This window comes from Saccopteryx bilineata, chromosome 3, assembly GCF_036850765.1.
Source record: "Saccopteryx bilineata isolate mSacBil1 chromosome 3, mSacBil1_pri_phased_curated, whole genome shotgun sequence".
Lineage (NCBI taxonomy): Eukaryota > Metazoa > Chordata > Mammalia > Chiroptera > Emballonuridae > Saccopteryx > Saccopteryx bilineata.
This window is the reverse complement of record NC_089492.1, coordinates 260,102,148-260,118,208: the sequence shown is the minus strand read 5'-3', so window position 1 is coordinate 260,118,208 and position 16,061 is coordinate 260,102,148. Positions and strand designations below refer to the sequence as shown.

General features: G+C 51.9%; 1 protein-coding gene and 1 pseudogene across 1 annotated transcript; both read right to left on the bottom strand.

Moving 5' to 3' along the window:
* Positions 1 to 2,280: 2,280 nt before the first annotated feature.
* Positions 2,281 to 5,193, bottom strand: LOC136329111 (guanylin-like; annotated as a pseudogene).
* Positions 5,194 to 11,175: 5,982 nt separating this feature from the next.
* LOC136329110 (guanylin-like) lies at positions 11,176 to 14,560 on the bottom strand. The gene is made up of 3 exons (XM_066265054.1): positions 14,410 to 14,560; positions 11,900 to 12,104; positions 11,176 to 11,421 (listed from the first exon to the last, which is right to left on the bottom strand). The coding sequence occupies exons 1-3, from the start codon at positions 14,482 to 14,484 to the stop codon at positions 11,378 to 11,380; spliced, it is 324 nt and encodes a 107-aa protein (XP_066121151.1). The 5' UTR covers positions 14,485 to 14,560; the 3' UTR covers positions 11,176 to 11,377.
* Positions 14,561 to 16,061: the final 1,501 nt, after the last annotated feature.

Genomic DNA, 16,061 nt, shown 5'->3' with positions numbered 1-16,061 from the left:
TGCTACCACATCTTGTGCTCCTCTCACCGACCACCAATGAAAGAGGTGCCCCTTCTGGAAGTGTGGTGGGGGCTGGATAAATGGCCTCAGGGGGCCGCATGCGGCCTGTGGGCCGTAGTTTGGGGACCCCTGGTGGAGAACATGAACTAGGATATCGAGGACCCCGGTCTGAAACCCTGAGGTCGCCAGCTTGAGCACGAGCTAATCTAGTTTGAGCAAGTCTCATCAGCTTGAGTCCAAGGTTGCTGTTTTGAGCAAGGGGTCACTTGCTCTGCTGTAGCCACCCACCCCGTCAAGGTACATATGAGAAAGCAATCAATGAACTGCTAAGGTGCCACAATGAAGATTTGGTGCTTCTCATCTCGTTCCATTCCTGACTGTCTGCCCCTATCAGTCCTCTCTGTCTCTCTCTGTCTCCGTCAACAACAACAAAATAGTATCTTGAGGCCCTGGCCAGTTTGCTCAGTGGACAGAACATCTGTCTGGAGTATCCGTGTCCCAGGTGCATTTCCCATCCAGGGTACACAGGAAAAGCAACCATCTGCATCTCTCCCCATTCTGCTCCCACAGCCACTGGCTGAATTTCTTCCAGCGTCGGCCCCAGGCACTGAGGATAACACAGTTGGTCTGAGCTCATCTGCCTCTGATGCTGAACACAGCTTGGTTGACAGTGTTAGCCGGGCGGATCCTTGTCAGGGTGCATGTGGGAGTCTGTCTCTCACTATCTCTCCTGCTCTCACTTTAACAAAAAAGAAAAGAAAAAAGATAGCTTTAGTTTAACAGAAATCCATAACTTGTGACCCTGACTCAAGGTATAACCACTGTTTCTGGTTACCACCAGGGGTTAGCGACTAGCAAGGAAAAGAACTAAGGCTCACAGGGCATGCTGTGAAGAAACTGAATGCCGTGCTGGGGCTGCATATTAACAGAAATCATACACGACATCAGACCCTCGGTTTCATCCCACTGAACTGGTCCGGTGCCTTGGACCTGCCTGCTTCTCTGTGTGTCTGCACCACCGCACATTCTGGCATGCCCTCTGCCTCCAGTCTCCACACAGGGTTTAAGATTCCATCCAACCCAATGCAAATCCCAAGGGCTGATGCAAATGCGGCTTCCTCGCCCCTTTCACAAAGCCTCCCCTGAAGTCCAGGACACCTCACCCATGAATGCTGCAGCTCAGGAATCCTGCTAGAGTCAGTCTGTGGTGCTCTGCCCCCCACCAACTCCCCAAGAAGAACCCAAGAAGATTGCCTTCGCTTTCCACCTTCCTTCGCTCTACCATTGCTGACAGGTCTCCCCATGCCTCAGCTCCTCAGCCCTCTCTGAACCATTCTCAGTTGACCCTGGTACCCATTACTATGCTTTACTTGTTTCTACTCATTATTGAATTTGTATGTTTGCATATAGCTGAACTAATATACTGAATCATATATTACAAACACATTTGGAGGCAGTATTTCCCTTATTCTGGGAGGTAGGTGCTATACTTATTCCATTTTCACTGAGATGATGAAGATACAGAGAGGGAAAGCAAGTTTCCTAGCGTCACACAGCACATGGAAGTGTAGCTCTTGCTTTCCTGTGCTGTGTTACATCCACATACAATCTCCCATGTGGTGGATCTCATCCACTCTGAGGATCAGAGAGGTTCCCGAGGAACAGAAGCCACCATTTGTTTGGGTGGCCAGGGCTGTGCTAGGGCTGTGGGTGGTCAAAGTGCCCAGGGAGCCCGAAGGACAAAGTGGGAGCATCAAGACTCAGGGATGATGGGGAAAGGCCTGACTCCTAAGGGAGGTAATGGGAGCAGAGCTTTAGTGCATTAGTGGAAGTTGGTGAGGGCAGGAGTGGGGTAGGAGCCGTGCAGAGGGGAGAGGGGCAGAGGACATGCTGAGAGCTGTAGCTCAGGGTGTGGACCTGGGGGGAGGGCAGGAAGCCAGGCTACAGTGGTCATGGGGGCCAGACCCTGAGCTACCTTGACTATTCTAGAGCTTGAGCCAATCTCATAGACCGCAAAGTTCCTATGTTCAGAGGTGGCTTAGAGACTTCGGTGACTCCAGGAGATGGGAATGAAAGCACAGGTTCCACCAACTCCATATGGAGTCACTTCGTGCTTGTGCTGATGTGTGGCGTCCAGTAGCTTAGCAGAGAGAACGGGGTCCTTGCACTTAGCACACTGCGCCCTGACAGTGCGAGCACAGGGTAGGTGTTCATGAAGCTGGGTGATGAGGACACTGAGGAATGAAGGAATGAATGAAAGCGACACCAGGAGGACTCTAAAATCTGGTTTATTAGGTGCAGATTGGAGAAGCAGCTGGCAGTGTGAACGGTGTCAGGTGTTGGGTCTCCCCAGGTGCTCTCTCCTCAAACCTCCATTGGGGTAGGGTTGATTACGCTGCCAGCATTGGGAGCAACTGCAGGGGAGGGGCAGGAGACAGCAAGCTCCTGCTGTCCTAGCATCCAGCACAGGCAGCGTAGGCACACAGCTCACATGTGCTGAGGTCCTAAGTGATGGCCTCTGGATACAAGAGATGAGGCCTCGTGAAAGCTGGTTTCTCTTCCCTAACACCCCCACCATCTCTTGAGCCAGAGCTTGGACATCTGCCAGAAGAAACCCAGGCTTGTCCTCTAAAACTAGATGGGCTTTCTACCCCAAACCAAGACACAGGTACCACTCAAGCCAACCAAGCAGAACAGTGAGTCCACCCAGAAAAGAGCCACTGCTAAGACTGGATGAAGCAGGACACAGTGCTACCTATGCATTAGTGAAAGCCAGGACCTTCTTAAAGTCAGCCTGGCCAATTACAACTGAGAATGAATTACAACAGAGAGCTTCATAAGTCCCACCAATCAGAACAGAGCCTCTAGTCATACTAATCAGAGCAGAGCCCCTCCTCTGAATTCCACCAAACAGAACACTTCTCTCCTTCAACAGCCTCCAATCAGGGAAACCCCACGCCCCACCCATGAGACAGCAAGCTACTCACCCAGCCTCTGGAGGACCTCCAGGGCATCAGGCTCCTTGCAGAGAGGCTTGAGGTCTTTTGGAAAGTTTGATGGTTACAGAGGGTGGGAACCACAGGTCCATTAAACTCCCTGAGCCTCCAAGTGCCGGGCTCCCGGAGCTCCTGGAACTTCTTCACTGACTCCAGAGAAAAGGAGAACTTTCCATCCTGAGAGAGACATGTCCCGACAATGAGGACAGGCTGCAGCCTGCTCCCTGACCGTGTCCATCAGGACAGGCCCTCGCCAGCCCCAGTGGCTCAAGCAGTGTTTGTGGCACATGTGAACCAGATGCTCCACTGCAGGGCACTATGAAGTGGTTCAGCTCAGTCTTATAACCAGACACTGGGCAGGAATCCTGGTTTTGCTCTCAATGTTATGAGTGGAGAAAAGGGACGTGACGTGGCAGAGAGACAATAGGTGCCCAACATGAGGGAGCCATTGAGGTGATGTTTAGGGGGAGTTACAGACTGAGACCAGGACCAGGTTCCACGTGGCCCTGCCTGACAGCCGTGAGGGCTGATCCTCGGCACGGGCTCCCACCTGCAGCCTGGTGGACGTTTGAGAAGCAATAAAGAGCCTCCCAGAGCCTGGCTGTGATAAGGAGTGGGGCCCTGCTGGCTGCCAGACTGGCCTGTCACTGCCTCCACACTGGGGGACACAGCTTCCCGTCAGGACCTCCAGGAATGACCATATGGGTCTGAGACCCAGGCCCAAGCTCTGGCTGAGTAAGGACTGAGAACGGAGATCTGGAGTTGAATCTGTGGCAGGAAGCAGGTAGGAAAATTCCTTGGCAGGTGGACTGGGGAAGCTGAGACAGATAGCAGAACCCACTGGCCCAGCGATGGACAGCCAGATATAGAAGGTCACTGGGGCGGAGAGCCCCAGGTGCCTAGCTACTGGCACAACTGGCCCCGAACATCGCCCCCAGGGTGGCCTTCCCTCCCCGGGCATGTTGCTGATCATGCTGTTTAGACCTCGTGACATTTCATGTCACTGGCCGTGGGGTATGAATCCTCCCTGACCTTTCCTTCTTAGAGATTGCATCTAGGTCTCACTTGTACTTCAGCTCCAGGCTCAGAAAAGCAGCCAAACCAGGCAGGTGATGCCAGGACCACCTATAGTGACTGATGACCCTATCTTGGCACTGACCAATCATCAGAGACCACGACCCTGAAAGGGCACACCTGGAAAAGCTAATGAATATTCTATTGAGATTATTATAAAACCACCTTTAAACCCCCAGCCTTTAAATACCTTCAAGACTGAGGGCCATGTCTGTGCTCTCCCTCACAGGAGCAAGCCACACTCTTCCCTCCATCTTCCTTCTCTCTCTACTCTGCAGGCCTGCGTCTCCTAAACTCTAAGGGTCCTCAAGTGACTGGCTACCAGGGGAGCAGTGTGCAGTGGAGGTTCGTCCCAGGGTTACCCCGTACTCTTGTCTCCAAGGCCCCCTTTCCTCTGACTCCCCAGTGTTCTGACTGCACCTCACCTTGGCTCATTTCTTTCCCATAGCTTCTAGAGAGCCAGAGCAGCCACCCCCACCCCAGGTTCTCTCCGTTGTTCTCTATCCAGGTCCGTTATTGTTTCACTGTCGCGAGCTTTAATAAGTATACTCCCAAAATCACCTGGACTCATGTTGCTAAATCCTTCCTGCACAACATCAAGAACCCACACAATACGGGCCGGCCCAAGGCAAACCAGCTTCGATCCTGGTTCCTTTTCCGGTAACCAACCCAGCTCCTTCTCTTCCCAACCTTGTGCCCAGAGCCAGTTCCAGAACATCTCTGAGGCTCAGTATTCCTCCTCTGAGAACTGTCGATAATAATCCCTTCTTCCCAGGGCGATCACCTGGCCCAGGGCTTGGCCTTGTCTACCCTCTGTAAATTGGCTAATCCCTTGCTTTCCCCAAATAGCTGTTCTTCTTTCTACCTGGACTGAGAGGGAAGATGTATGAGGCCAGCCTGAGAAGGGGCTTTTGAGGAAGAGTAACAGTGTACACAAACACACACACAAAACTCCAGCCCCAAAGAAAAAGTGTTCTCTCAGGGCACAGGCCCTGTGCACTGGGGGCAGAGAGCCAGCAGGACCGCAGTAGAGTCAGGAAGAAATTACGTGCACAGTGACCCCCTGTGTCAGGTCGGCCCGGGTCCCCAGGAGGCAGAGTGCAGCGAGCAGGAAGGTGTTCATGGCAGCGGTGCCTGTGACAGGAGTAGCTGGCTCTGGATGCCACAGGGAAAACATGGGACTCTTAAAGAACGCAGGGTTACTGAGTAACCTGGGAACTTTGTCGGTCTCATCTGTCCACCTGTCAGTTAAGGCCTAATCAGTCAAGACTCACGATAGTCCTGGTAGTAAAGAGAGCAGTCCCCTCCCTGTGACACAGAACCCCAGGGTTCTGTAATCACTCACCAACCACACACTCACTGAGAACTGCTCTGGTCCCAGTGCGGATTGGGATTGCAGCCCTGGAGGAGGGGTCCCAGGAGAGGCAGTGAAGGGTGACTGGAGGAGTGGGTCGAGGGTCAGGGTGGACTTTGGAGGGGGCACCTCGAGCAGCCCAGGGGTAGAGCAGTTCAAGAAGGTTTCCCTGGCCCTGGCCGGTTGGCTCAGTGGTAGAACATCGGCCTGGTGTGCAGGAGTCCTGGGTTCGATTCCCAGCCAGGGCACACAGGAGAAGCGCCCATCTGCTTCTCCACCCCCCCCCCCTCCTTCCTCTCAGTCTCTCTCTTCTCCCGCAGCCGAGGCTCCATTGAAGCAAAGATGCCGGAGCACAGAGGATGGCTCTGTGGTCTCTGACTCAGGCGCTAGAATGGCTCTGGATGCAACAGAGCGACGCCCCAGATTGGCAGAGCATTGCCCCCTGGTGGGCATGCCAGGTGGGTCCTGGTTGGGTGCATGCAGGAATCTGTTGTCTGTCTGACTGCCTCTCTGTTTCCAGCTTCGGAAAAATACAAAAAAAAAAAAAAAAGAAAGAAAGAAAAAAGAAGATTTTCCTAAAGAGGTTATATCAGCACCCATGTCTAGAGAATTGGTGGACATTTTTATAGAGAAGGGGTGGGCAACAAAGGTCATTTCTTACAGAAGGTGCTACATTTATGAGCCTGGAGGTGAGATAGGCCTGGAGTATCAGGGAGATGAGAGTAACTCAGCGGGGGAGGGGGTTTGAGAGGGCCTCAGATGATGGAGATGAGGAGCAGTACAAGCAGGCACTGGGGTGATGCTGTGACTTTGGGGGAAGGTCTCAGCTCTGCCACGCCACAGGCCTCGGTTCAAGTCTTATCTCCTGCTTAGTTTCCATGTATATGAACTGAGCAAATAGTTTCCCCTCTCTGAGCCCCAGTGTCTCTTGTGTTCTCTGTGGGGACTGATAAGAATACCAGCCTCTTGGGCTTCTTTGGACGATTACATGATACAATAGCAATGCTTGCTCAGTGCCAGGAACACAGGAAAACTAATATGGTTATTATTATTGTTATCAATAGCAGCATCCACTTCTGATCCCCACTGGACTCTCCAGTGACCTGCCCGTCTCAGCCACTGCATGTCCGCATCTTGTGCTGATCCCTCTGTCCCGCCTGTGCTCAGCCTCATACTGTCCTTAAACAAGCTCTTTCCTTCTTCCTCCCAATTCCCATTCCTGCCGCTCCCCCAACCTCCTCCTCTTCCTCAGTCCTGCTGTTTCTTTCTGCTGGTCATTCCCGACGTGTGTCCCCTCTCTGCTCGGCCTAACCCGCCCCACTCTGGCCTTTCCTGCCAGGCTCACCCCCTAGCCCGTCCTGAACCGCGCTCCCCACCTTTGAACAGGCTGTTCCACCTCTCTGAAAGATGCTTCCTTTCTTGTCTCTAGGGGAACTCTGACGCACAGTGTAAGGCCCAAGTCAGATAACCGCACTGCATTTCTAGCTAAATAACCTCTCTAGTCCCCAAGGAACCAAGTACCTTCCCCAGCCAGTCCCTGCAGCTATCTGGGCTCCCACCTGCCTGACTGGAGGCAGTGAAGGCAATTTACTGACCAATCATCCTCTATATGCACAGGGCTGAGCCACCCAAACAGAAATAACACTAATGACAATAATAATAATAATAATAATAATAATAATAATGGAAGTTTGGACAAAGTGCTCACTAAGAGCCCCACAGGCGAGGCTCTAACACCTCTTCTTGTATTATCTCATTTAATTTTCACTCAACCATGTTTTATTTACGGGCAAAAAGAAAACCTTTACAACAACTCATTTCTTACAGTTCTAAAAGTAGAATCTCATCCCGGCTCGAGAGCTCGGTTGGGTCCCAAATTGTAGAGACTGCCAGTTCAATCCCAGGTCAGGGCACATACGGAAACAAGTCAATGTTCCACTCTCTCTCTCTCTCTCTCTCTCTCTCTCTCTCATTCTCCTCTTTCTTATCTTACTAAATCAATAAATAAAAATTTAAATAAAAATAACAGTGGAATCTCCTTTTCTCTCTCTTCTCCATTTTACAGAGAAAGAAACTGAGAAAACAAACTAGGAGCCCAGAGTGTCAGAGCTGGTAACAGGCAGCCAGGCCTCCCACCAGAGAGCGGGGCTCAGAGTGGAGGCAGTAATTCTACTCCACCACAGGTCTCCTCACACGCCCTGCAGCCCTGGAAGCAGGATCCGCCACCATCCCCATTTCAGGCTGAGGAAACCAAGTGTCAGAGGCGGGTATGCGGCTTGCAAATGACATGCTCAGGCTCACATTCAACCTCTGTGCCTCCCTGCTGCACCCTGTTCATGTTATTGAATAGAAATAGCTCATCTATCCAGCACTAGCCGACCAAACACTGAGAACTGAAGAGGAGAAACATTGGCTATTTTATTATAGATGGCACCACCCAGAGCTGAGACGCTAGTGCTCACCACCCTGACCTCCCCAATGGCATGTAGGTTATAGATATACAAGGCAAAAGTCACTGAATACCATGCACTAGGGAGTTCAGGGCCTTGTAGACCACTGTCCTGTCTATACTGGCATTCCTCAGCATGGTTTCATGGAAAAGTAGCCAGGGGTTGTTCCAACTTAGGAGTCAGGAGCTAAAATATAACTTTGGTAAAAGCAGTATCTTTGGCCTCACCAGGCGGTGGTACAGAGGATAGAGCCTGGACTGGGATGCGGATGCGAAGGACCCAGGTTTCTTAACCCTGAGGTCACCAGCTTCAGCACGGGCTAATCTGGTTTGAACAAGGCTCACTAGCTTGTCCTAGGTTGCTGTTTTGAACAAGGGGTCACTTGCACTGCTGTAGGACCCCACCCTGTCAAGGTACATATGAGAAAGCAATCAATGAACTGCTAAGGTGCCATAATGAAGATTTGGTGCTTCTCATCGCTTTCCCTTCCTGTCTGTCCCTCTCTCTGTCCCTCTCTCTGTCTCTGTCAACAACAATAAAAATAGTATCTTGAGACCCTGATCAGTTTGCTCAGTGCACAGAGTTTCAGCCTTGTTATCAGTGTACCAGGAGCATTTCCCATCCAGGGCACACAAGAAAAGCACCATCGGCATCTATCCCCCTTCTGCTCCCACAGCCGCTGGCTCAATTTCTTCCAGCATCTGCCCCTGGTACTGAGGATAACACAGTTGGTCTGGCGCATTTGCCTCAAACGATGAAAATACCTTGGTTGATTAGAGCATCAGCCCCAGACACGGTTAGCTGGGTGGTTCCCGGTCATGGTGCATGTGGGAGTCTGTCTCTCACTATCTCTCCTGCTCTCACTTTAACAAAAAAGAAAACAAAAAAGAAGATAGCTTTAGCTTACCAGAAAGCCATAACTTGTGACCCTGACTCAAGGTATGACTATTGTTTCTGGTTACCACCAGGGGTTAGCGACTAGAAAAAGAAATGACTAAGGCTCACAGGGCATGCTGTGAAGAAACTGAATGGCGTGCTGGGGCTGCATGTTAACAGAAATCATACACGACATCAGACCCTCGGTTACATCCCACTGAACTGGTCCGGTGCCTTGGACCTGCCTGCTTCTCTGTGTGTCTGCACCACCGCACATTCTGGCATGCCCTCTGCCTCCAGTCTCCACACAGGGTTTGTTTGTTTGTTTGTATGTTTGTTTATTTTTTCAGAGACAGAGATAGAGTCAGAGAGAGGGATGGACAGGGTCAGACAGACAGTAACGGAGAGATGAGAAGCATAAATCATTACATTTTCGTTGCGCATTGCAACACTTCAGTTGTTCATTCATTGCTTTCTCATATGTGCCTTGACCACAGGCTTCAGCAGACCGAGTAACCCCTTGCTCAAGCCAGCAACCTTGGGTCCAAGCTGGTGAGGTGTGCTCAAACCAGATGAGCCCGCGCTCAAGCTGGTGACCTCGAGGTCTCGAACCTTGGTCCTCAGCATTCCAATCCGAAGCTCTATCCACTGTGCCACCGCCTGGTCAGGCTCCACACAGGTTTTTTTGTTTTTTTGTTTTTTGTTTTTGTCTTTTATTTATTTATTTATTTTTATAAATATATTTTATTTTAATGGGGTGACATCAATAAATCAGTGTACAGGCCCTGGCTGGTTGGCTCAGCGGTAGAGTGTCAGCCTGGCGTGCGGGGGATCCGGGTTCGATTCCCGGCCAGGGCACATAGGAGAAGCACCCATTTGCTTCCCCACCCCCCCTCCTTTCTGTCTCTCTCTTCCCCTCCAGCAGCCAAGGCTCCATTGGAGCAAAGATGGCCCGGGTGCTGGGGATGGCTCCTTGGCCTCTGCCCCAGGCACTAGAGTGGCTCTGGTCGCGGCAGAGCAGTGCCCCAGAGGGGCAGAGCATCGCCCCCTGGTGGGCAGAGCGTCGCCCCTGGTGGGCGTGCCAGGTGGATCCCGGTCGGGCGCATGCGGGAGTCTGTCTGACTGTCTCTTCCCGTTTCCAGCTTCAGAAAAATACAAAAAAAAAAAAAAATCAGGGTACATATATTCAAAGAATCCACACAGGTTTTAAGATTCCTTCCAACCCAATGCAAATACCAAGGGCTGATGTAAATGCCTGCTTCTCCTCCTCTTTCACAAAGCCTTCCTGAAGTCCAGGACACCTCACCTTCTGAATTCTGCAGCTCAGGAATCCTGCTTAAGTTACTCTGTTGCACTTCTCGCCCCCACTGCCAAGAAGAACCCAAAAAGGTTGCCTTCGCTTTCCACCTGCCTTCGCTCTACCATTGCTGACAGGTCTCCCTCCATGCCTCAGCTCCTCAGCCCTCTCTGAACCATTCTCAGCTTGACCCTGGTACCCATTACTTTGCCTTATTTGTTTCTACTCTTTATTGAATTTGTATGTTTGCATATAGCTGAACTTTGCATATATTACAAACACATTTACAAGAAGTATTTCCCTAATTCTGAGAGGTAGGTGCTATTACTTATTCCTGTTTCACTGAGATGATGAAGATACAGAGAGGTAGAGCAAGTTTCCTAGCATCACACAGCACATGGAAGTGTAGCTCTGTTTCCTGTGCTGTGTTACATCCACATACAATCTCCCATGTGGTGGATCTCATCCAATCTGGGGATCAGAGAGGTTCCCGAGGAACAGAAGCCCACATATGTTTGGGTGGCCAGGGCTGTGCTAGGGCTGTGGGTGGTCAAAGTGCCCAGGGAGCCCCAAGGACAAAGTGGGAGCATGAAGACTCAGGGATGGTGGGGAAAGGCCTGACTCCTAAGGGAGGTAATGGGAGCAGAGCTTCAGTGCATTAGTGGAAGTTGGTGAGGGCAGGAGTGGGGAAGGAGCCGTGCAGAGGGGAGAGGGGCAGAGGACAAGCTGAGAGCTGTAGCTCAGGGTGTGGGCCTGGGGGGGGGGGGGGGGCAGGAAGCCAGGCTACAGTGGTCATGGGGGCCAGACCCTGAGCTACCTTGACTATTCTAGAGCTCGAGCCAATCTCATAGACCGCAAAGCTCCTATGTTCATAGGTGACTTAGAGACTTCAGTGACTCCAGGAGATGGGAATGAAAGCACAGGTTCCACCAACTCCATTGGTGGTTTGGAAAGTTAAGTCTCTCTGTGTCTGTGTGTGGCTTCTGGTGGTTTTGCAGAGAGTACGGGGTCCTTGCACTTAGCACACTGAGCCCTGACAGTGCGAGCACAGGGTAGGTGTCCATGAAGCTGGGTGACGAGGACACTGAGGAATGAAGGAATGAATGAAAGAGACACCAGGAGGACTCTAAAATCTGGTTTATTAGGTGCAGGTTGGAGAAGCAACTGGCAGCGTAGATGGGGTCAGGTGTTGGGTCTCCCCAGGTGCTCTCTCCTCAAGCCTCCATTGGGGTAGGGTTGATTACACCGCCAGCATTGGGAGCAACTACAGAGGAGGGTCAGAAGACAGTAAGCTCCTGCTGTCCTAGAATTCAGTACAGTCAGGTTTGGCTCAGGGCTTGGGCACTCCGATTTTCAGATCCTTGGCGATGGCCTCTGACAAGGAGAGATGAGATTGCATAAAAACTGGATTCTCTTCCCTAACACCCCCACCATCTCTTGAGCCAAAACTTGGAAATCAGCCACCCATGGCCAGAAGGAACCCAGGCCCATGCTCTATAACTAGATGGGATTTCTGCCCCAAACCAAGACACAGGTACCACTCAAGCCAACCAAGCAGAGCAGTGAATCCACCCAGAAAAGATCTACCGCTAAGACTGGATGAAGCAGGACACAGTGCTACGTATGCACTAGTGAAAGCCAGGACCTTCTTAAAGTCAGCCTGGCCAATTACAACTGAGAATGAATTACAACAGAGAGCTTCATAAGTCCCACCAATCAGAACAGAGCCTCTAGTCATACTAATCAGAGCAGAGCCCCTCCTCTGAATCCCACCAACAGAACACCTCTCTCCTTCAACTGCCTCCAATCAGGGAAATCCCATGACCCACCCATGAGACAGCAAGCTACTCACCCAGCCTCCGGTAGATCTCCTTGGCATCAATGATCTTGCAGAGAGCCCTGAGTTGTTCGGGAAAATCAGGTTGGGCACAGAAGGCGTAAACCAAAGACCAACCAAACTGTCTCTGCCTCTCAGTGCTGGGCTCCTCAAGCTCCCGGAGCTCCCGGAAGCCTGTGAGCTTCTTCACTGACTCCAGAGGAAAGAAGAACTCTTCATCCTGAGAGAGACATGTCCCGACAATGAGGACAGGCTGCAGCCTGCTCCCTGACCTTGTCCCTCAGGACGGGCCCTCACCAGCCCCAGTGGCTCAAGCAGTGTTTGTGGCAAACGCAAACCAGAGTCACCACTGCAGGGCACTATGAAGTGGTTCAGCTCAGACTTATAACCAAACCCTGGGCAGAAATCCTGGTTTTGCTCTGAATGTTATGAGTGGAGAAAAGGGACATGACGTGGCAGAGAGACAATAGGTGCCCAACATGAGGGAGCCATTGAGGTGATGTTTAGGGGGAGTTACAGGCTGGGAGCAGGACCAGGTTCCACGTGGCCCTGCCTGACAGCCGTGAGGGCTGATCCTCAGCACGGGCTCCCACCTGCAGCCTGGTGGACGTTTGAGAAGCAATAAAGAGCCTCCCAGAGCCTGGCTGTGATAGGGAGTGGGGCCCTGCTGGCTGCCAGACTGGCCTGTCACTGCCTCCACACTGGGGGGCACAGCTTCCCGTCAGGACCTCCAGGATGACCATATGGGTCTGAGACCCAGGCCCGAGCTCTGGCTGAGTAAGGACTGAGGACGGAGATCAGGAGTTGAATCTGTGGCAGGAAACAGGTAGGAAAATTCCTTGGCAGGTGGACTGGGGAAGCTGAGACAGATAGCAGAACCCAATGGCCCAGCGATGGACAGCCAGATACAGAAGGTCACTGGGGCGGAGAGCCCCAGGTGCCTAGCATTTGGCATAAATGGCCCCGAACATCACCCCCAGGGTGGCCTTACCTCCCCGGGCATGTTGCTGATCATGCTGTTTAGCCCCCTTGACATTTCATATCAGTGGTAATGGGGTTCGTATACTCCCCTGACCTTTCCTTCTTAGAGATTGCATCTAGGTCTCACTTGTACTTCAGCTCCAGGCCCAGAAAAGCAGCCAAACCAGGCAGGTGATGCCAGGACCACCTGCAATGACTGATGACCCTATCTTGGCACTGACCAATCATCAGAGACCACGCCCCTGAAAGGGCACAGCTGGGAAAGCTAATGAATATTCTATTGAGATCATTCTATAACCAGCTCTAAGCTCACAACCTTTAAATACCCTCAAAACAAGGACCCTGTGGGGGAGGGGGTCTCTCCCTCGCAGGAGCAAGCCCACACTTTCCCTTTGTCTTCTCACTCTCTTGACTCCACAGACCTGCATCTCCTAAACTCAGAGGGTCCCCAGGAGACTTGCTACCAGGGGAGCAGTGTGCAGTGGGTCTTGTCTCAGGGTAACCCCGTAAACGCGTCTCTAAGGCTCCCTTTCCTCTGACTCCCCAGTGTTCTGACTGCATGTGACTATAATGCCAGCGGCCGAGGTCAAGCAGGTCAGGTCCACACTGAATTTGGGCAGATGGTAGAGAAACTGCACAGCCAGAAAGCGTTGGGCCATTACTGTTAAGTAGATTCTCACAACAGTGGACAAGCAAACAGGCAGGGAAAACCTCTTCTCAGGCAAAGCAAACAGCAAAAATGGCCCTTCAGAGTGGTGGGAAGGCATTCCACAATCCGCCATCCACGATGCCCCTGAGTGCAAGCACCCATAGTCTTACATGGGACGTACACACAAGGTGCAGCCACGCCCTCATGCACCAATCAGGCAACGGGCTTCCAGATTCTTAACCAGCAAGCAAACCTAACACAGCAGCCCATGCTCACTTTGGCTCATTTCTTTCCCATAGCTTCTAGAGAGCCAGAGCAGCCACCCCATCCCCAGGTTCTCTCCGTTGTTTCTTCTATCCAGGCCCTTCCTTGTTTCACTGTCACCAGCTCTAATAAGCATACTCACAAAATCACCAGGACTCATGTTTCTAAATCTTTCCTGAACAACATCAAGAACCCACACACTACTGGCCAGCCCGTGGCAAACCTCCATCGATCCTGATCCCCTTTCCGCTAACAAATAAAGCTCCATCTCTTCCCAACCTTGTGCCCAGAGCCAGTTCCAGAACATCTCTGAGGCTCAGTATTCCTCCTCTGAGAACTGGCGATAATAATCCTTTCCTCCCAGGGCGATCAGCGGGCCCAGAGCTTGGCCTTGTCTACCCTCTGTAAATTGGCTATTCCCCTGCTTTCCCCAAATAGCTGTACTCCTTTCTACCTGGTTTGAGGAGGAAGATGTATGAGGCCAGCCTGAGAGGGGTCCTTGTGAAAGAGTCACAATGTACACACACACACACAAACCAACTCCAGCCCGAAGGATGGGGTGTTTATCAGGGCACAGAGCCTGTGCACTGGGGGCAGAGAGCCTGAGGACCATGGTAGGGTCAGGACTTACAGGCACAGTGACCCCCTGTGTCAGGTCGGCCCAGGTCCCCAGGAGGCAGAGTGCAGCGAGCAGGAAGGTGTTCATGGCAGCGGTGCTCGTGATAGGAGTAGCTGGCTCTGGATTCCACAGGGAAAACGTGGGACTTTTAAAGAACGCAGGGTTACTGAGTAACCCGGGAGCTTTGTCGGTTTCATCTGTTCCCATGTCAGTTAAGACCTAATCAGTTAAGACTCACGATAGCCCTGGCAGATAAGAGAGCAGTCCCCTCCCTGTGACACAGAACCCCTGGGTCCTGTAATCACTCACCAACCACACACACTCACTGACAACTGCTCTGGTCCCATCCCCGTGCTGGGGCGGGGCTGCAGCCAGAGGAGGGGTCCCAGGCAGAGGCAGTAAAAGGTGACTGGGGGAGTGGGTTGTGAGTCAGGGTGGACTTTGGAGGGGGCACATCACCCGGCACAGGGGTAGAGCAGTTCAGGAAGCTTTCCCAAAGGAGGTCATGCCAGCACCCATGTCTAGAGAATGGGTAGACATTTTCATAGAGAAGAGGTGGGGGCAAAGGTCATTTCTTACAGAAGATGCTACATTTATGAGCCTGGAGGTGAGGTAGGCCTGGAGTATCAGGGAGATGAGAGTAACTCAACGGGGGAGGGGATTGAGAGGCCTCAGATGATGGAGATGAGGAGCAGTACAAGCAGGCACTGGGGTGATGCTGTGACTTTGGGGAAAGGTCTCAGCTCTGCCACACCACAGGCCTCGGTTCAAGTCTTATCTCCTGCCCAGTTTCAATGTGTGTGAACTGAGCAAATAGTTTCCCCTCTCTGAGCCCCAGTGTCTCTTGTGTTCTCTGTGGGGACTGATAAGAATACCAGCCTCTTGGGCTTCTTTGGACGATTACATGATACAATAGCAATGCTTGCTCAGTGCCAGGAACACAGGAAAACTAATATGGTTATTATTATTGTTATCAATAGCAGCATCCACTTCTGATCCCCACTGGACTCTCCAGTGACCTGCCCGTCTCAGCCACTGCGTGTCCGCATCTTGTGCTGATCCCTCTGTCCCGCCTGTGCTCAGCCTCATACTGTCCTTAAACAAGCTCTTTCCTTCTTCCTCCCAATTCCCATTCCTGCCGCTCCCCCAACCTCCTCCTCTTCCTCAGTCCTGCTGTTTCTTTCTGCTGGTCATTCCCGACGTGTGTCCCCTCTCTGCTCGGCCTAACCCGCCCCACTCTGGCCTTTCCTGCCAGGCTCACCCCCTAGCCCGTCCTGAACCGCGCTCCCCACCTTTGAACAGGCTGTTCCACCTCTCTGAAAGATGCTTCCTTTCTTGTCTCTAGGGGAACTCTGACGCACAGTGTAAGGCCCAAGTCAGATAACCGCACTGCATTTCTAGCTAAATAACCTCTCTAGTCCCCAAGGAACCAAGTACCTTCCCCAGCCAGTCCCTGCAGCTATCTGGGCTCCCACCTGCCTGGCTGGAGGCAGTGAAGGCAATTTACTGACCAATCATCCTCTATATGCACAGGGCTGAGCCACCCAAACAGAAATAACACTAATGACAATAATAATAATAATAATAATAATAATAATGGAAGTTTGGACAAAGTGCTCACTAAGAGCCCCACAGGCGAGGCTCTAACACCTTTTCCTGTATTA